Genomic DNA, 22,334 nt, shown 5'->3' with positions numbered 1-22,334 from the left:
ATATATATATATATATATACATATACACACATATATATATATATACACACATATATATATATAAAATATCATTATTTTTATCTTACCTTTGCCTGTTCCTTTGCTTGAAGGTCTCTGTGTCCCAGTGCCTGACAGAGAAGCACTTCCTTGATCAGCTTCTGAAAACGCATACCAAAATAAAATAAATGATTTACTCCTCAAATTGAATGAAAAGTTCTGTTTCCGTGTGTGTGTGTGTGTGTGTGTGTGTGTGTGTGTGTGTGTGTGTGTGTGTGTGTGTGTGTGTGTGTGTGTGTGTGTGTGTGTGTGTGTGTGTGTGTGTGTGTGTGTGTGTGTGTGTGTGTGTGTGTGCACGCGCGCAATGTGTGCTGCATGTGCACAACTTACGCGCAAAGAAAGAGTCATCTTTGCTCTCCGGGGGGTGCCACTCAAAATCACCAGTGCTGCCGATGACATCATCTGCATCGGAGAGGAGAAGTCCTCGGACACGGACCTCATCATTTGATTGAGTGAATAATTTAGCGAAAGTTAGCTCAGGAAAGTAGGCTACGAAGTGATGCGCTGTGAACTTGCACTGACTGCTATCTGCTGTTTTTGAATGGATCAATGATATGGATTAGGATAATACATACATCTCACTCTGGGACTGGGAGAGATAGTGAGTCTCGATATTATCTCTCGGCGACATGGGCATGGCAGAGCGTTCTTCGCGTGGCCTCGCGGGACGGCGAGCCACCGATTCCGGCGTGAGGAGTGCGGGCAGTGGAGCCGTGTCTGCCCGCGGTGTGTGTTGTTGGGACGGCGACGCCGCCTCTTCTTCCTCCGTCTCGTACTCCGTATCCGTCTCCGGACGGGGCAAATTGGCGATTAGAAAGGAATCCATGGTGGTCTGACCAGGACCGGGGTTCGATGGAGGCCCTCTAGCCGGGACGGGTTCGCGACGGGAACCAGAACCAGAGGCGACCGGCGAACCATGGCTAGCCGTCGGGCGCTTGCTGCGCCCGGCCGGGGCCTTAGGCTTCCGCGGTGTGGGCATGAAACCCGCTCACAAACAACGAAAAAAGAAAACTACACGAATGAAACTATAGGATTACTGATCTACTGGACACTAAACGGCACTGGAATTATCTGTCTGTCTCTCTCTCTGTATGTGTGTGTTACACCAACGCTCTCCTCCTCACACTGAGGTAAGTTCATGTTGAAACTTTTATAACATTTTGAGTGTTGATTTGTGAATGCTTTCATCGGGGAGGTGTTGCTGTGTTGTTGATGTGTTTGTGTTGGCTTGTTTTGGTATAGAGAGGCCTGAGAGGCCGGGCGGTTGCTACGAGGCTCTGATGTAGCCATTGTTGTCTTGCTGTTTTGGTAAACTTTTGTTGTAGAGACTTTGAACTTTTTTGCGTGTATATGGAGCTGTGTGTGGGTTAGGGTGACTCAGTGCAGCAGGTCACAGCTTTTCAAGTGAAAATGTTTTTGATTCATGCAGAATGGTCTGCTTGAAGATCTGCTTGTTTTGTTTTCATTGTCTGACACCACCACTGCTGCGGCCGCGCCGCACTGTCGGCGGAGCCGTGTCCTGATAAATGAGTTCACTTTGGGTTCATGGGGAGGTCGATTTCTCCTTTGTTTTCAAACAAGCTGACTTTGATGTGTGATTTTTAACCACCCTTTTATCATAGAAACATGACATTTTGTAACAGGCTAGGGGAAAGTGTACTTTTGCATAAACCTTGAAAACAGCCCCAACTCGTGAAACTCGGGCGACGCAGCCTCAGACAACGGGAATAACTCGGGAAACTCGTGGCGGCGCAGTCAATGAGTTAATCTAAAAATGGATTTTTCTTGGGGTTGATTATATGTTTCTGCCAACTGCAAGGGGGCAATGGACATCTTCTGAGAGCTTATTTTTTTTCAAAAAATGTTTAATTTTTTTTTTATTTTCAATTTTTTTTTTTGTAAAAGCCTGACATTTCTTAGATAGATTTCTTTTTAACCCTTGGCAGGCAATGTGTTAATAAACGTGACCTTTCACCCATAGCCGATAGAGGCGTTGTGAGCTTGTAGATCTGCTATTTTTGGCTAAAGTTCTCAGAATATGGACACTAGGGTTGATATAAAAAAAGGAGAAAACAAAGTTGCTATCACTCACAGATTTGGAGGACCCCCTGTAGTAACTCTGGGGACCCCTGTTGAAGACCCCTGGTCTATAATAATAATAATGATCTCTAATCTGTCATCCTCTCAGCGTTCACCAGGGCCAGTCGGCAGCAGGAGAACACAGACCCCAGCTTCACCATGAGGAGGAAGATGGAACATCTCCGAGAAGAGATGGAGCAGATCGGACTCCTACGACAGGTCAGGATCACAATACTGATGATGATGATGATGATGATTATAGAAGAGATGGAGCAGATTGGACTCCTACGACAGGTCAGGATCACAATACTGAGGAGGAGGAGGATGATAGCATAGCAGTGGCAGCCATGTTGTGCTGCCACAGATCCAAAGCCTGTTACGTTTTCCCATAGAGATTTCGGAAAGATATTTGTATTAATTAATTAGTTTAAGCCTGGAACCAAGACATGCAACATCCTGGTGAATCATGACCATACAACCTTTGATTCTGTGAACGATGATACACGGTGGGGGCTCCTCACTGGCAGGTGAGTCAGTAGGATACGACAGTACGTCCTCCAGGTGGGGGCTCCTCACTGGCAGGTGAGTCAGTAGGATACAACAGTACGTCCTCCCGGTGGAGGCTCCTCACTGGCAGGTGAGTCAGTAGGATACGACAGTACGTCCTCCCGGTGGGGGCTCCTCACTGGCAGGTGAGTCAGTAGGATACAACAGTACGTCCTCCCGGTGGGGGCTCCTCACTGGCAGGTGAGTCAGTAGGATACAACAGTACGTCCTCCCGGTGGGGGCTCCTCACTGGCAGGTGAGTCAGTAGGATACAAGAGCAGTGTTTGTTTTTAATCCCTTTGAAAATCTCTATAATACATAATTAACTAGAAATACTGTTCCTACGAAACAGTGTGGGCTCGCTGCTCCCTCGTTGGCCATGCCTTTGTACTGTCGGACAGTTTTTTGAGGAGTATAACCTTAGTATATATAGATTCAGGAGAACATACTGGCCTGGGAGAGCATATGCTTTCAGCGAGCCCACACATCTTTTCTACTGTAAAGATTTGGGAGAACATACTACCAAAGATTTCATGTGGGTGTTGTTGTCATTTATATCAGGTCACACGTGTTGGTGGTGATGTCACCTAGAACGCTGCTCTTCATTGGCTAAGGGCCCTGCCTTTGTACTGTTGGTAATTTTTTTGAGGAGAATAATCTTAACCTAAAAAGAGTTGGTATAACATACTGATCTCGCTTTTCAGCAAGCCCACAGTTATGTGTTCTTAAGAAGTCAGTGATAAAGTGTTAACTGAAAGTGTATAGAACTTTGACTGAAAGTGTTGCTTCTGTATGTTAGTTTACTGAACATTGAGTGAAAGTGTTTCTTCTTAATGTGTTTTATCAGAACATTGAGTGAAAGTGTTTCTTCTTCATGTGTTTTAACTCATTGAGTGCCTATCCCGAATTAGTTCGGGATATATTATCGCATCACAGAGTGCCTATCCCGAACTAGTTCGGGATATTAAAAAAAAAAAAAAAAAACCCCATCAAATCTAGTGAACATGATTTCAATCGCGATTTTGCATGTTCCACCCCCATACAACCCCATCTAACATACAGGGCAGCCATGTTTGTTTACATAACATGTAAAACATAATGGCAATTATCTCAAGAATGCCTGAACGGATTTCCAATGCAATCCAGGATTGCATTGGATTTTTTAGAGCTCATTCTTCTCTGTTTTTTTCCCATGCATGAGGTGTGCAAGGTTTAATCATGGCTAAGTTGACGAAAATAAGGCTTCTAAAATGCTTGGTAGCCAATAGCTAACCTCAAGCTAACTTCCTCCTCTTCCTGTACATGCACAAAGGAAAGTGTTAAGGCAAGTCATGGCTGCAGGGCTTCTGCATATACCAGCATATCTCTATGGGATTTTCTATGGCCACTGGGCGCCCTCTAGTGGTGAAAGGGGTGGCACTAAATGAGTTAACAGAACATTGAGTGAAAGTGTTTCTTCTTCATGTGTTTTAACAGAACATTGAGTGAAAGTGTTTCTTCTTCATGTGTTTTATCAGAACATTGAGTGAAAGTGTTTCTTCTTCATGTGTTTTAACAGAACATTGAGTGAAAGTGTTCTTCTTCATGTGTTTTATCAGAACATTGAGTGAAAGTGTTTCTTCTTCATGTGTTTTATCAGAACATTGAGTGAAAGTGTTCTTCTTCATGTGTTTTAACAGAACATTGAGTGAAAGTGTTCTTCTTCATGTGTTTTATCAGAACATTGAGTGAAAGTGTTTCTTCTTCATGTGTTTTATCAGAACATTGAGTGAAAGTGTTTCTTCTTCATGTGTTTTAACAGAACATTGAGTGAAAGTGTTCTTCTTCATGTGTTTTATCAGAACATTGAGTGAAAGTGTTTCTTCTTCATGTGTTTTATCAGAACATTGAGTGAAAGTGTTTCTTCTTCATGTGTTTTAACTCATTGAATGCCCTTTTCAAGATGGCCGCCAAGTACCAGGATGCCACGTTCCTAAATTTCTAGTGCACGGATACATTTTTAGTGCACGGATCGTGCACGCCCATGCACCATATGTGTAGTACTTTTTAACAGCTTTAAAACAAAATAAATCCGCTTGGAAATCCGTTCAGGCATTCATGAGATACAAGCCTTCAAAGTCAGACAAAACAGCCATTTTTGACATTTTGAAAGATGTGTTTGTTATGGGGCTAAACATGCAATTTCGCAATTGCGATCATGCCTAATACATTTGAGGCATTTTTAGAATTTTTTTAATAAAAAAAATCTTTGAATTTTTTATTTTTTATTTTTTTTTCAAAATGGCTTCCAACTCGGGAAACTCGGGTTGTGGCAGCCTGGGACTACTGTAATAACTCGGGAAACTCGGGCCTTGGCAGTCAATGAGTTAACAGAACATTGAGTGAAAGTGTTTCTTCTTCATGTGTTTTATCAGAACATTGAATCAAAGTGTTTCTTTTTCATGTGTTTTATCAGAACATTGAATCAAAGTGTTTCTTCTTCATGTGTTTTATCAGAACATTGAATCAAAGTGTTTCTTCTTCATGTGTTTTATCAGAACATTGAATCAAAGTGTTTCTTCTTCATGTGTTTTATCAGAACATTGAATCAAAGTGTTTCTTCTTCATGTGTTTTATCAGAACATTGAATCAAAGTGTTTCTTCTTCATGTGTTTTATCAGAACATTGAATCAAAGTGTTTCTTCTTCATGTGTTTTATCAGAACATTGAGTGAAAGTGTTTCTTCTTCATGTGTTTTATCAGAACATCGAGTGCAGACTGAAAGTGTTGCTTCCGGATGACGTTGGCGCCGCCCTCATGGACGGCGTGGTGCTGTGTCACCTGGCCAATCACATCAGCCCTCGCTCGGTGGCCAGCATCCACGTCCCCTCCCCCGCCGTGGTGAGTGACCTGAGATGACCTCCAGGACATCAACTCACTGCTTCCCAAACACTGGCTCGGGACCCATGCGTGGGTCGCGGACACGTCTTTATGGGTCCCTTCATTTTTTGGTTTCCTACATTTAGTTTTTGATTATTATTATTTCAAAACATTTTCAAAAATCATTCCCAATATATATATATATATATATATATATATATTGTAATTTCATTAATAAATAAAAGAAAATCTAAGAAATTCCACAAATTAGAACACAAACGCTTAAGAAGTAGTGATAATAGAGCAGTGAAGTCTGACGTCATTTACCCATCCTACCTGGTTTATGATTTTTTTCCCCCCATTCTGAATTCCCATAGACCTTTTTTCATATGGCGTCATATAAGAACTGTGTTCCAAACATAAACAAATGATCTCAGCGGTTTGACTCGTATGGATATGAAGAATCAACTGATGGTGAGAAAGCGCTAATGTTACTGTCACCCAATTAGTTACATTTCGCTACCACCAGAGCCACCTCCCTGACAATATCGTGCAAACGGTTCGTTTATTTTTGGACCACAATTCATGTGAGACGATTTTAAGATGACCCAATGTTATTCTCCATAGAGACATTTCTTCCATGAACCGGGGGATGAGTGAGTCACGTCATGACTTAACTGCTCTATAGCCGATCTACAAGCTCGCAACGCGCTGTGAACTTGTTGTAGATCTGCTGTTTTCACTAGTTGGTCCCAGGGCAAACATCTGATCTCTCTTTGGGGTCTCTAGCTAAAAGATTTGGGAACCATTGAATTAACTCATTCACTGCCAGAGTAAATACATACACCAGTAAGACGCCCTAATGGCGAGGAGTGACTGCCAGGGCGAGCGGAAACAACAGACTTATTGCCCTATTACACTATTTCACTACTACACTATTACACGTATTGCCCTATTAACTCATTTAGTGCCACCCCTTTCACCACTAGAGGGCGCCCAGTGGCCATAGAAAATCCCATAGAGATATGCTGGTATATGCAGAAGCCCTGCAGCCATGACTTGCCTGAACACTTTCCTTTGTGCATGTACAGGAAGAGGATGAAGTTAGCTTGAAGTTAGCTATTGGCTACCAAGCATTTTAGAAGCCTTATTTTCGTCAACTTAGCCATGATTAAACCTTGCACACCTCATGCATGGGAAAAAAACAGAGAAGAATGAGCTCTAAAAAATCCAATGCAATCCTGGATTGCATTGGAGTGGATTTGTGCAGTTTGTTCACAGCTTTCAAACAAAAAAATCCGATTGGAAATCCGTTCAGGCATTCTTGAGATAATGGCGATTATGTTTTACATGTTATGTAAACAAACATGGCTGCCCTGTATGTTAGATGGGGTTGTATGGGGGTGGAACATGCAAAATCACGATTGAAATCATGTTCACTAGATTTGATGGGGTCCAAAAAAAATGTTTCAAAAAAAATGTTTTCAATTTTTTTTTTTTTTTTTTTTTTTTTTTTTTATATCCCGAACTAGTTCGGGATAGGCACTCTGTGATGCGATAATATATCCCGAACTAATTCGGGATAGGCACTCAATGAGTTAAACTATTACACTTGGCCTATTAAAGTCACAAGTCGTGTGAGCATTTTAAAGTTCATCAATCATGTTGCAATCATGTTGCTAGGCAAAAGTATGCGTATGAGTAATTGTGACAGCAAAGTGTGACAGCCACTGCAGGTTTTCATAGTAACTGCTACCTGACGGTCGCTGTTCCGTACCTTTCAACTGAATATTTAACACTGAGCTGTCTCTGTGGTTTCCACAAAAACGCCATTATTCCATTTGTACACACATCCTTTGATTGTAACAGGAAATAAATGATAAACCACCAATTTTAGCAAATTTAACAATTTTATTTAGCAAAAACAGTCTGTTCCGCGTCTCTTCCAGCCAAAGCTCAGCATGGCCAAATGCAGAAGGAACGTGGAGAACTTTCTGGACGCGTGTAAGAAGCTGGGAGTTCCTCAGGTAATTAGAACATGTTAACTACTAGAGAACATTATTGCACGGCTTGTTTGAATGTTTGATTCTGATTGGTCAATCGCTGAAATCAGCGGTCTGATATTTCTGACGGCTCCGCTCTATAACGGACCGCTGCCTAATCAAAGACTCAGAACACCTGCTGGAGTCAGGCTGCACTGCGTGAATCTTGTGCCGTTTTTGAAAACATTTGAAGCGAGAAATAGACGATGCAGAGACCAGATATGGATTCTATTTGATCAACACTTCCTTGTGTGACGTTGCGCTCTGCAGACGGTCAGTGCAACACTTTCACTTATGTAAGCAAGGAAATATCTTGCAGATATAAATTATAATATTATAAAACATTAACCACTTTAGCCCTATTGGGCTACATGAAAATAGCCAATATACAAGCTCACAACGTCGCATCGCAGTATTGCAGTATTGATACTTTTACTTGAGTAAAACATGTGAGTACTTTTTTCCCCTCACTGCATGCACAGATTGCACACACACCGAGCTCCGCCCTCCTCCCTCAGCCCTCTTCTCCCGTTCTCTCCTCAACTCTCCCCTCTCTCCATAGCTGGAGCAGATTGATCCTATCAACTTATTATCAACTTTGAATGTTTGGAATAATGTACTATTATGATACACCAGGCTGGCAGCTCAACCGAACGTCTTGGGGAATTAATGGCTTTTGGCTCGCTAGCGTTCTGTTTTGGTTGTTACGTCATTGTGCTTATTCAGACTCAGCCCCGATTTGTGAAAATATCAAACCAGTTTGATATTGTCGTAAAACAGAATCTGGGTCTCAAGTCGGGGTAAAAATCGAGTTGGACCACTACCTCACATTTAACGATTGAGTAACGACCGAATCACTGGAGCGCGCCTCGATTTTATTACGACTGAGAAATCTTTTCCAAGTTGTTAGATGTAAGGCTAGCTTAACACGTCCTTCCTCTCCTGTGTGTCCGCGTTGCCCTCAGGACCAGCTGTGTCTTCCTCACCACATCCTGGAGGAGAGGGGTCTGGTGAAGGTGGGCATCACGGTGCAAGCTCTACTGGACCTGCCCCCCTCCAGACCCTCCCCCCTCCAGACCCTCTGAGCTCTGCTGGACCTGCCCCCCTCCAGACCCTCCCCCCTCCAGACCCTCTGAGCTCTGCTGGACCTGCCCCCCTCCAGACCCTCCCCCCTCCAGACCCTCTGAGCTCTGCTGGACCTGCCCCCCTCCAGACCCTCCCAGCTGCTGTCTGTCTGAGCTCTGCTGGACCTGCCCCCCTCCAGACCCTCCCAGCTGCTGTCTGTCTGAGCTCTGCTGGACCTGCCCCCGTCCAGACCCTCCCAGCTGCTGTCTGTCTGAGCTCTGCTGGACCTGCCCCCCCTCCAGACCCTCCCCCTCCAGACCCTCTGAGCTCTGCTGGACCTGCCCCCCTCCAGACCCTCCCCCCTCCAGACCCTCTGAGCTCTGCTGGACCTGCCCCCCTCCAGACCCTCCCAGCTGCTGTCTGTCTGAGCTCTGCTGGACCTGCCCCCGTCCAGACCCTCCCAGCTGCTGTCTGTCTGAGCTCTGCTGGACCTGCCCCCCCTCCAGACCCTCCCCCTCCAGACCCTCTGAGCTCTGCTGGACCTGCCCCCGTCCAGGCCCTCCCAGCTGCTGGCTGTCTGAGCTCTGCTGGACCTAACCCTAACCCTAACCCTACACTTTGGCAGGAAACACCAAATCGGAAACAGTTTCAACCCAGTTAGCGCATGTGCAAGTCGTTAGCGCATGCGCAAGTAGGGGATTTGGTGTTTCCTGCCAAACTGTAGTCCGTTTTGAATACAAAATGACATAGGAGCCCATCCGCTCCCGACCGGATCAAAAGCCCGAAATTGGAAGCCGTCCCAGGCTACCCATTATATAGCCGGCTGAATCAGAGGACAGGAAGTCCTTATATGACACCGGCTCCACCCACCCCTTCCTGTCTGTCTGTCTGTCTGTCTGCAGTAGGAGCGAGATCATTTAGCAACGTGGTCGGTAGTTTTCAGCGACCGGGTCGCTAAATCAACCGACCGGGCCGGTAAATCACCGACCGTGCCGCTAAATCGACCGACCGGGTCGCTAAATCTACCGACCGGCCTGCAGTTTTAGGTCGGTAGATTTAGCACCGGTCGGTATGTTGCGTCGGCAGGTTAGTTACTGAGGTACGGTTACTGAGGTTAAGTTTAGGGTTAGGGTTAGGGTTAGTAGCCCGGTCGGTGGATGAGTGACCCTGGTCAGTGGCTTTACCTACCCGGTCGGTGGATTTAGCGCCCCGGTCGGTGGATTTAGCGTCCCAGTCGGTGAATTTAGCGTCCCGGTCGGTGGATTTAGCGTCCCGGTCGGTGGATTTAACGACACGGTCGGTCGATTTAGCGACCCGGTCGGTCGATTTAGCGGCACGGTCGGTGATTTACCGGCCCGGTCGGTATAGCTTTTGCGACCGGTCGCTGAAAACTAGCGACCGCGTTGCAACCCGGTTGTAGGTCGCTAAATGATCTCGCCCTCTCTCTCTGTATGTCTGCCTGTCTGTCTGCCTGCCCATCCACAACATGTCCAACGTGTCCAACATGTTTAGCTGTCATGGTTAGTTACCCGAGTGGGCGGGTGGGTGTCAGGGTCCCATGGTACGTACAGTGTGTTTATTGACCTCTACGGATGTGACTGACTGGCGGTGTGTTTGTCAGTGTGAGTCGCACAGCATGGATTTATTTGGGAGGGTTTGAGGGATGGACGGGACCCTGTCCAGACCCTGTCATCTGTACAGATGTTGACGTTACAACGTTTCAGAGAACCTGCCGCTGGAGCTTCAGTGAAACCTCGGTGAAACTTCAGTGAAACATCAGTGACTCTTCAGTGAAATGTCCTGACATTGTCACGGACAAAAGGCAGGGGGGATTTGCCAAGTGCGGAACGGTGCCAGGTGTGAATTGGTCTCATTTTCACCTCTTTTATATGTCTGTCATTTAAATGCCGTTCTTTGTTTTTATGTTTTATCTTTCCTAATTAGGGACACAGCAGTGGCCAAAACGATTAACTCGTCACATCGAGTTATTGCCAAGTACAGCGTACTTTTGAACATTAAGTTATCTGCTCAGGGCAGAATGCAACGTTTGCTTCTTACAAACAAATATGATGTTCATGATATGAGGATATTATAGTTGTCCAGGCAGGCTCATTTTGTTACAATGGCCCTATTCCAGTGTGGTCATTTGAGTATTAAAAGGATATTTCACTTTCAAACATGTTTTATTTTATTTTAAATGGCTTGATTCAGTATTTAGATATTCGATAAGCCCCTTGTTCCTGTACAAACCCAACTCAAATTTTAACAATGATGGATTCTTCCCCCAAAAAACTACTGATTGTCCTCCTTCTATTGCGTGACGGGACCTTGTGTTTCTTTTTTGTTTTGTTTTTTATCTTCCCCCAAAGTTATATATAGAGGAGGAAAAAACCCTAAAAAAGAGCCTTAGTTTTCGAGGTACCCCTACCCGGGGTAGAACAAAGCGCGACATAGTTTTTTCATATCTTTAGGATGTCCCCTTCATGAAATGGATTGTCCCAAGTTTTACTTTGACTGCAAAAGTCATGAAATTGATCCATGAAGGGACTCATCACATAGGCAAAAAAACGCCTATCCTGAAAGATGGAGTTCCAAGTCAATCCTTTGTCATTTTCTACCTGCAGGTTGTTTTTACCTCATACTTGCACAGATGGTCTACAGGTAGTGTCCTTACATCCCAGAACAATCAGAATGCAAAAATATGGTTCTGTTTTGAATCTGCAGCCTTTTAAATAAGGACTTTCTATAGGCGGAAATTACATTTCTAAGGAATGTTCCCCTGTAAGTCTGGTGATAATCTTCTATAAGGGGTAGAACAAAACGCGACATAGTTCTTTCAAATCTTTAGGATGTCCCCTTCATGAAATGGATTGTCCCGAGTTTTACTTTTACTGCCAAAGTCATGAAATTGATCCATGAAGGGACTCACCACATAGGCAAAAAACGCCTACCCTGAAAGATGGGGTTCCAATTCAATCCTTTGTCATTTTCTACCTGCAGGTTGCTTTTACCTCATACTTGCACATATGGTCTACAGGTAGTGTCCTTACATCCCAGAACAATCAGAATGCAAAAATATGGTTCTGTTTTGAATCTGCAGCCTTTAATATAAGGACTTTCTATAGGCGGAAATGACATTCCTAAGGAAGAATCCCCTGTGATCCTGGAGATAATCTTCTATAAGGGGTAGTACAAACCCTGACAGTGTTTTTACTTGTCCTCTTCATGAAATGGATGGTCAGTAGTTTTACTTTTACTGCAGAGGTCATGAAATTGATCCATAAAGGTACTCACCATAAAAAAGCCTACCCTGAAAGATGGAGTTCCAAGTCAATCCTTTGTCATTTTCTACCTGCTGGTTGTTTTATCTCATATTGCACAGATGGTCTACAGGTAGTGTCCCTACATCCCAAGGCCTAATTCTCTTCACCTCAAAAGCAGCAAACATATTGTTCTATAAGCAGTCTATGGTATTCAGACTTAGATGCAGTACAGTATGTACGTATGTAAGCCTATATTCAGTAGAATACACTACACTTTGTGCGCCATTCTTAATGCCAAATAATCAGCAGCCTTTTCTCATTTTCATCTATTTCTTTTTCAATCAACAACTATTTTGAGCAGTGTAAGGGAGACTGACCAATATTTGATTATTTGGCATGCAGTAAGCCAAAGATTCTCAGATCCCGAAGTTCATGAATGTGCTTCGCCAGCTTGTTGAAAGCTGTATTATTGCTTATTCTGAACAGGCTGCTCATTGCATTGCATCCAGTCAATGCGTGCCATGCTAGAAGACTCTCACACAAAGCCACTCCCAATGTATTTGTAATATCAGACATTGGGATGTATCGTTGTCTATCCCATGACCAGCATGCATGAAAATGGCAGCTATTCCAAGCAACACAAGTATATCCATAGTACTGTACATATAAATTAGGTCAGGGTCTGAGAACCTTTGGCTTGACAGATAGTCTACCAGAGGCTTCAGGATGTTCAAGACAATATGCCCTCACTCTCTATGGCCTAAAACAGAAGGCAAAGGGCCAGGTGTGTTCTAGTCTTGATGAGCTCTGTTGTATTCTTGCATCAACGACAGACATGCCAGTCTCACATCTGCCTCCCACTGAGGATAGTTTTGAATGTTCAACAGGCTATGTACCAAACTGGTACAGTATATGGTGCCACAATCATGTCCCCAAACCCCTTCTGTGGAATCCAGTTGGGAAGGGTTGGATGCTAAAGGATACATCACTAAAGCCTGTCCTGTTCAAAAAATAGCCTGCTCCAAGCAGTAAGAGACCTCACCCAACTCTACTGCTATGATAAGGATTGTTGCAGTCAAAGTAGTACGTGCCTCAATGTCTCTGTGGGATTGTGTTGTACATAATATTGCTCCTGTATTTACAGTACATTGCCTGTAAACTAAAATAAACAAGAAATTACACAATCCTTTTATACCAGCTTGTGCCTTGTGGACCAGCCTTGACTGTAGAGCATTGTTGTGGCCCTTGGTTGTAATCCACTGGGAACTGAATTCCTTCTTACCGTTTATATTATAATAATATATACCATCATACCATATTTATTACCATAACATAAATAGTAAGACGGAATTCAATTAATCCATTGACCAGCCATTGACCAATAGATACACAGCCAATTACGTCACGAAATCTCCTGACAAAATTATGTCCGAATTTGGGAGATCACAGCTTTGTATCCATTGACCAGCTTTGCAAATTGGTCAGTCCCCCTCACACTCAAATTAGTTGTTGATATGAAAATATTGAAAAAGAAATAAACAAAATTAATTAAAATGAGAAAAAGCTGCTGTTTGATTATTTGGCATGCAGTAAGAATGGCACACATATATAGAAAAACTCCTGATTCACAATACAAGCATATTATGACATTATTCTTCTGGTTTCTTTTGTTTTGGTTGTTGGTGTATTCCCTATTGACAATCTGAATGGAGTTCGTTAATTTGTATTGATAATGAGCACCTTATCGATCCTGCTTATTGACCCATGGGCTTTTATCGAGCCCACTGTTGAGCGCTTTATAATATTTCGTGGGAAGATGTGAGATTCTGAACAGAACTGGTATCTTTTTGTATTGGCCAGTTGTTGTGAGTCTGAGTTTGTCTATGAGGATGAGAATTGACAAAAGTAAAAAATATTGTCATTTAATATCTTTAGAAAATCATTCATTAGTGTGCAGTAAGTGTTAAATGGCTATATATTATGAATAGTACCGTAACAATGTATTGATCGCCTCTTGTCTTGATTATTTAAACATTATGTCATGGGCCGCTATGCTTAATAACAAGCTTGATAAGCCCAAAGCTTATTGATACCAGGATATCAAGTTTGTAGTAGGCCCTTGTTTCCAGCTCCTTCCCAACCAGTAAGTGGAAATGGTGTATGATTAACTTTTGGGGATATTTCTGCACTTTCTTGGTAAATCACTTTTTTGCATTCTGATTATTTTGGGATTTAAGGACGCTACCTGTAGACCATCTGTGCAAGAATGAGGTAAAAACAACCCGCAATAGAAAATTACAAAGGATTGACTTGGAACTCCATCTTTCAGGGTAGGCGTTTTTTTGCCTATGTGGTGAGTCCCTTCATGGATCAATTTCATGACTTTTGCAGTAAAAGCAAAACTACTGACCATCCATTTCATGAAGAGGACAAGTAAAAGTTATGAAAAAACTTTGTCATAGTTTGTACTACCCCTTATAGAAGGATTACAGGGGAATTTTCCTTAGGAATGTCATTTCCGCCTATAGAAAGTCCTTATATAAAAGGCAGCAGATTCAAAACAGAACCATATTTTTGCAGTCTGATTGTTCTGGGATGTAAGGACACTACCTGTAGACCATCTGTGCAAGTATGACGTAAAAACAACCTGCAGGTAGAAAATGACAAAGGTTTGACTTGGAACTCCATCTTTCAGGATAGGCGTTTTTTTGCTTATGTGGTGAGTCCCTTCATGGATCAATTTCATGACTTTTGCAGTAAAAGCAAAACTCGGGACAATCCATTTCATGAAAGGGACATCCTAAAGATATGAAAAAACTATGTCGCGTTTTGTTCTACCCCGGGTAGGGGTATGGTCAACTTCTGGCCTATTTTTTCCTCTACTAATATGTATGATTATGTACGATGTGTGTAAATGTATTTACCGGTATGTCGGTCGGAGATTGTTGCGTCCAGAACGGCGACACGAGGGTTTGGAATGCGGCCATTGTAAAGTTGACTGCTGCTTATGCTGTTTCTATTGGTCACTGTGGTGTCCAATCATGTGCCAGTGTGGGTTTTCATCACACGAAATCACTGCATTGGCTACCGAGTTTCTAGCATTTCGCCATTTGTACACACAGTTGCATTATTTAAATGAGTTTACATAAGACTTTATTTTTCTTATTTATTTGTTTCTGGGTACTTTTATTTATTTATTTGCTATTCCTATTCTCTTTTCTTTCTTTCTTTTTATTACTTGTTTCTGTTTAAATGCTACCATTTGCTACTGATCATTTCAATCTCTTTGGAATATTTTGTATACCGGTACATATTTTTAATTTAGGGTAGCCAATTATTTTTTGCCCACCTTTTTCTCACTAATTAAGTCGTCATGCCAATGAATTCCTTCCCACACACATTTCTGTGTTGTCACTGCTGTTGTATCTTTACCGACTCCTCACCTGCCAGTGAGGAGCCCCCACCGGGAGGACGTACTGTTGTATCCTACTGACTCACCTGCCAGTGAGGAGCCCCCACCGGGAGGACGCACTGTTGTATCCTACTGACTCACCTGCCAGTGAGGAGCCCCCACCGGGAGGACGTACTGTTGTATCCTACTGACTCACCTGCCAGTGAGGAGCCCCCACCGGGAGGACACACTGTTGTATCCTACCGACTCACCTGCCAGTGAGGAGCCCCCGCCGGGAGGACATTTAAACACTCAAGTCCTATTTAGTATTCTCAGCTATTTAAAAAAAAATGTACATATGTTGACAAATCTTTTCTTACGGGTGTCCTTGGCTCTAAAGATCTTTTCAAGTGGGGGTCCACGGCCAAATGTGTGTATCAATTTTCGGGTGTATTTGATATGTAAATGTTTGAGAACCAATGAGTTATTGGAGAAGAAAACAAAAACCTAAAAACATGTTGTTTTGTTTTGCTCTCCCGGATTGAATGGTTTTCCAGGTCTGGCGGTTGCTTCTCGCCATTGTTGTAGTTAGGGAAAGTTAGCCGAGTGTTTCACGTGGTCATATGAAACCAATCAGATTCCAATCTGGATGTGACACTGATCTGATTCAGGCTGGATTTGGCTGCAGTGTAAATCAGGCCTTAGTTCCCAGATTGGGCCAAAGACTCGGCTAACTTTCCCTAACTAGTAAGACTATAGGTGTTGGACTTTAAAGCCCTTATCAGAGTCTGCAGTGAAGCACCTATCACCGCATATTTTAGGTGATAAGCTATCCACTTAACACATCGGGTGCCCACGTGGTGTCTACAAGTACATTTCTTTGATGTCGCTGGAGGCCCACGACGCGTTTGACGCGTTGTACAGTAAACTATACTGTATTGTAGCTACTGCACTTGGCTACCGCGGTGATGAAACAAACTCCATTTCCCAACATGCAGCGTGCAATTATGTCACCCGGACGTGCTGTCTGGCTCGTTGACTTCCTGTTTAGCGATTGCACAAAAATGCTGTTTTCTCCGGATTCTCTTCCTTTTTTCATTTTTTTCTCAAAACGGCAGCCTCTTCTACATGCCGTAACACAAACACTGTGGCTTAGAAATGATAAAAAACGGTCCTGACTGAAAGAAAAGATTTTCGCGAAATAAACAGGACATACTCGGATTACATTTACTCGGATTACTTTTCTCGACAGTACTCTCGCCGGTAGGTAAAATGACGCGTTGCCATGGGCACCGTCAAAACCACGTGGGCGTCCGATGTGTTAAAGTGAGAAAACAAGTGGAGGCCATCATAGTCAGTCACGGTGAAGTCCTATCACTGTGACTGACTGGTCTAGATCGACCAATCAGTGAACGGGGTGATGGGCCGATCTGGCTGATAGTAAAAACAGATGTGTCGGGGTTCGCGGTGGACAGCTCTTCACCGTGAGTAATGACGCAATGTTGTAGTTTTATGACTTAAAAAGACTACACTCTACTATGATAGGGGCTTAATTCACACTGAAACCTGCTGTCCTCGTCTGTAGCGTTGAAACCGCTGTCAACACGGAACAAGTCTCTGTCAGACACTACTACTGCCGAAAGGAGGAAAAAGGTGTATGTATATAAGCTTTTTATATTTAAAAAAAACGAAAGAAAGAAACCAAACGGAAATGCATGCAAGAATACCGAACGACTCGACGCCTCGGTTATGCGCGTACAACGCCGCGTTCCGACTGCGTCCGAGTTCTGAGTCCAAGTCGAACGTGACTGTTCGAAGTCTGGTCGCTTATTATTGGGCGAGTGACCTATGTCGTACAACGTACGATGAAATGTTGAGGCTTAAGCCCGCTCTCTCTCTCTCTCTATTTCTGTACATAATTATCTTCTGTATAAATAAATTCCAGGGACATTTCTTATGAAAAAGAAAAAAAAAAGGATCAGCGATCGTGGTCAACTAAAAATAAAAGTGAAATTCTTTACAAGTCACATGTGTCTATGCTTATTTTTTGTGTTTGTGTGTGTAGCCTCTACTCCCTCCTATTGTTAGGTTAACCCATTTAGGCATAGAATTATTGAATGCTTTAACCAGTGAGGTTAAAGCAGTGAGGTGGTCCACTGCCAGTATAGTAAACATTGTTGTCTTTGTCTAAAAGTGCCACTGTAGATCACACAGGGAACTGTCCAGCTGATCCAACTCTGAATCTGGATGTGGACCACATCTCTGTCCAGCTCTGAATCTGGATGTGGACCACATCTCTGTCCAGCTCTCGTTGCAGGATGTGTGGGTAAAGGCGTTCAGGGGCAGCGGGGCTGATGTGGTTCACATCTGCCATCTGTAATGGTGTTGCTTCTGTAATTTAGGAGTCAGTTAAGAGATTTGATGTTGGAAAGGTACAGGTACAGTATAAATGCCTCACAGCCTGCACCTCCTCCAACAGCTCTGGTCGGGTCAGGCAGAAGTTTGGGGGTCTAAAATAAACTTTATGAATGGGTTTTTACCTTGAATCAATATAGGGAGGCAAATGCCTATATTGACTGCACTGGTGTTGGCGAGTATGCCAGTGCAGTCAAAAGTTAAAACATTTGGCAGTGGTGCTAGCTGGAGTATTAGTCAAGATTCACATGACAGTTAGCTTGCTGCAGAATATACTCACGTCGGCAACCACACTTGCAATTCCCAATTGCATCTTTCTAGTTACATTCAAACCCCCCAACTTTATCTTGGCACAGCTCATGGAAAGGGGACTGTTGTGGAAATTGAACATTTCCTCGGTGAGAGAATGAAGAGTTAGACACTGATATGTCTATAACAGATTTATTCAATACAACAGATGACAATAATACTAATATGACAATGATTCCTATGTAATATAATAATGAGAAGAGTAAAGGATAGAAAGAAGAGGAGAAAGGAAAAAGAGAGATGAAAGAAGGAAAGGTGGACAGGGTCCAGTTGTCTCGAAAGGCAACGGGAGTCTGACCCCGATCTGGATGTTGAGGCAGCTTAAATACAGATACTGCAAGGATACATACACATTGTTAAGATAATTCTGAGGACTGACATTCCTTCTGTCTGACCAAAAGATGTACTCTCTCAACACTTGAGTATGTAAGGTCACTTCTGCCTGACTATGAAATGTGCTGCTCGACGCTCTTTGACTGAGAGCGGCGACACTATCCCTGACCAACTATTGCATGTGTTCAATTCTTATCGACTGAGCATGGAAGGCCCTCTGCTCTATGCCGAGGCCGTAGTGTGTAGTCACTACCCTAGCCAGAATACTGACGCCTGATATAAGAAACATTCTCCTTGCGTTCATAACACCTTAACCTGTCGTCTTGCTGTCTGGGTCTGCCGCTTGCCTACAGGGAAATAGTTAGTGTACTTGACCTTGCTGTATGAGCCTGCTGCTGCATAACTACGTGTACACAGTACACTGAGGCCTAAACTCATAAGACATATTATCATACTCATTTACTTCCCTTGCTTACATATTACATTCATAACATCAGCATACAGTCATATATTAATATAACCGAAGTAAGATGAATATTAAATATATAATCTATATCAATAATCGATAACTCAATAATCAATAGATCAATAGCCTGAAAGGGAATATAAATTGTATTTCCATAACAATTCCCCCTTTGGCCATATAATGGACACAAAATGTAATACAATTTAGTTAATGCCAGTGAATGGTTCAAGTAAACACATCAGACAAAAGCAGATGCTGTTCTATAGGATAAAGCTATATCTAGAGCTGTAATTAATCAAATTCTAATTGTGATCAGAATAATGGTGCAGCTCCAGCTACCCCCCACCGATTGGGGGCAAGCCACTGTTGAAGGACGATGTGGTTTGCCATGTGTCTCCATGTTGGCCCTTGGTTGGGCGTTGTTCCGTGTTTGACACTTGCTGACCTGCAGTTAAAATATGCTTCAGAGGTTAGTCCCCCCCAACCCCGAAATCTTCCTCCTTATGGGTACCTATAACCTTTCCTATTCACTGTAGTGGTGGGATAAGTATTCAATGCCAAAATACAGAAGTACTTAATTGGAAGTCCTGCATTAGATTTTACTTGAGTAAAGAGTATTGGCATCATACATGACTAATAGTCCTAAAGGTAAAGTATTCATTCTGTTGCAGCTTGGTAGCTGAACTGGTATCAATCACTTAGGTCCTTTATGTGACAATAAGTTCTATTGATCTAACATCAAGCATCTCCACACCACTTGTTATCACTTGGAGAACATTGTATTTCTAATTTCATGACACTTAGCCTGCATGGTAACTCATTTTGGAAGAATAAAACAAACCATTGGAATAAAATAAAGTATCTTTTATTGTATTATTTGGATTTGCAAACTTCTAAAATAAGTTATAAAATCGTATAAACGTTGCTTTCAATCAGTTATAACTGAAACTGATATTCTCTTAAGTCTCTCACTATCCAGGTTACACGTCTAAAGACACTGAATTTCAAGTGATTCAAATCACAAATTAACGAAAGTGAGAACATGCTTTCACTACAGTGCATATTATCTTATAATCAATATGAATGTTCCGAATACATTCACAACAAATGTAACATGATAAATTATTACACTTAAGTAGAACAAATAGCAATGTAATTTAGGGTTAAACAACTTTAAATATCTGTCCTGAGCCCAAAAGGTTTAAGCAACACTGGCTATATGTGCAAAGTTACTGTAGTTAAAGCTGAGAATAATGGTAGTGGCACAATGCCCATTATTTACCTACGAAATGTATTGGGGCAGAAGCATAAAATCTCAACACATAGGTGCAATAGATGTATCAAAAGTAAGGAGGATAAGGTCACTTAGTTTGAGTACATATTTGATTCCCTGTACTTAAGTTACTCTCAGCAACTGATTTGCTATATATCCAATATAACATTAATCGATTTGTTACTTGCATTTATTAGAAGGAAACATAAGTTACAAAGACTCTGTTTATTCTGTATGAGAAATACTCTTTCCATTTATATCGACATTATTGTAACAGACATGCAATAGAAGTACATTTCACATAATTAGCTGTAAGTAAGATCCACTTTATTTAAACAAACAGTCCATACTGAACTCTGCATTATGATATGAGTTATTATTAACCGTGTTGGGCAAGTTACTTTCTAAATGTAATAACTTACCTATGTACTGAAATATCCTTAGTAACGACTTTGCAGTTAAGGCTTAAAGTAATATTACAGTAATTAATCACCTTTAACAATTTACCCCCAACACTGGTTGTTATGTAACACTGAAAGTTGTGGTCCCCAAGAAAAATAGTTACTGCTGCACATATTGGATGTCTTATTGATTACTGATGCATTGAGTAAACTGGCCCACAATGGAAATAAATCCCTGGGGCATTTGTGTTATCCTTTTAGCATAACCTTTGACTGCACTCTGTACTGTTAACAATCTTATCTATAAAGTATTAATTGTTACTAAAGTATTCAATCAGTCAGTCAATCAATCAATCAATCAATCAATCAATCAAACACTCAATCAATCAATGCTACAGCTACAGTAACTGTGCGTCCTAAATAAACAATAGCTCACACTTCTATAATAATATATCCACAGCTCGGTTTGGTGGGATGTTGTGTTGTGTATATATCACTTACTTCCAAGTTGCACACTGTGTGTGTTCAGGGTCTGCTGTACATGAATGCTGCTTCCTATCGGAAAGGACATAACAGCATACAACATACAAAACAATCCCCACCCTCGCAGAGAATTACCTTAAGCATTTATCATGCACTCAAAGTTAGCCTGTAGTTAGTGGGTTAGTTAGTTAAGTTTCATTCGCTCGGTTTCACATACAGTACACAAACACTTGGAAACACAACAAGAACATTTTCTCTGCACCCCTTGCACAAGTTAATGACATAGAGCAGAGACACAGAGAACTACAGTTGCCCTGCACGCAAGTGCAGGGTTTCATCCACAGTCGCCTGTGCAAGATCCTTGCATCCGATGGCCAGACACCATCAGTGAACTCCGGCAGAGGACAGGACAGCTGCCCGCATAAGAAGAAATGAAACGTAGTTGGATATGACTCTGTGAAAGCCTGCATGCAAGTGAAGCAACATCTCCTGACAAGGCCTAGGATGGACTCCACACACAGGGCAAGAAGGAAAGAGGTCATCCAAGAAACACCAGGTACAGAGACCTGGAGGCAGACATCACGGCCATGAAAATGACATGGAGCAAGCTGAAGAGAACAGCACAAGATCCCTTGTTGACAGCCTATGCCCCCAGTAGGGCTGTAGGCGTAAGTAAGTACAGTAGGTATTGTAAGATTCAGATATTGGTCTCGTCTGCAATCAACAAAAATACGAACAATTCCTGTTACAGAGAAAAGGGTTAATGGGCAACAATGCAGCACATCAGAAATATACTTCATACTTTATACAGTGTGCCTGCCCGAAAGCATTGCTTTTGCAGTGACAACCGTAAGCTACATAACTTTACCATGCTATTTGCAAACATGACATCATGCAGTTCCCCCTTTGATCAACTGATTAGGTGAACTGTTGGGCTGATTATGGACCGGGCCATAGGGCTGTGAGTCCCATCAACCATTTATTAAAATGTAGGTGTAATGCTCAAATAAATATGATACCAATACAGAACAGGGCTCCTCCTACTGTACATGGTTATGTGACTTTTATTTTAAAGATCATTTCATGCAATTAAATATTATGCAAATACTACAGTAATGTGATTTGAACATAATGTAACTGAAACAAAACTCTGTTAACACACTTGAACTTGGAATTACAAGAGAATGATATAAAGTATTCGTCTATGAATACTTGAATAGCCCCACCTGTTCTGCCTGTCATAGGTAGCGAGTAGGGCATTCATCCAAGGCCTATTTTATCATAAAATGCCTTATTAGTCCAGTCAAGTCCAGTCCCTATAATACTTGGTCCTGTCAGCTTCTTCTACTATT

The 22,334-nt window shown here is 42.4% G+C and overlaps 2 protein-coding genes across 2 annotated transcripts in view; both read left to right on the top strand.

The window, feature by feature from the left end:
• Positions 1–8,676, top strand: part of lrch2 (leucine-rich repeats and calponin homology (CH) domain containing 2) — an 88,323-nt gene extending 79,647 nt beyond the window's left edge. The window contains exons 18-21 of the mRNA XM_080749771.1: positions 2,246–2,355; positions 5,425–5,562; positions 7,491–7,568; positions 8,549–8,676. Coding sequence (XP_080605897.1) covers positions 2,246–2,355; positions 5,425–5,562; positions 7,491–7,568; positions 8,549–8,668 — 446 coding nt within the window. The 3' untranslated portion in view covers positions 8,669–8,676. The remainder of the gene's footprint in view (positions 1–2,245; positions 2,356–5,424; positions 5,563–7,490; positions 7,569–8,548) is intronic.
• LOC308305102 (U2 snRNP-associated SURP motif-containing protein) overlaps positions 1–22,334 on the top strand; it is a 269,713-nt gene that overhangs the window by 134,701 nt on the left and 112,678 nt on the right. The gene's annotated exons all lie outside the window — the stretch shown is intronic.

This window comes from Nannobrachium achirus (genome assembly GCF_963921795.1).
Source record: "Nannobrachium achirus genome assembly, chromosome: 19".
NCBI classification, from domain to species: domain Eukaryota; kingdom Metazoa; phylum Chordata; class Actinopteri; order Myctophiformes; family Myctophidae; genus Nannobrachium; species Nannobrachium achirus.
The sequence above is the reverse complement of the archived record's forward strand: the minus strand, read 5'-3'. Positions and strand labels throughout refer to the sequence as shown.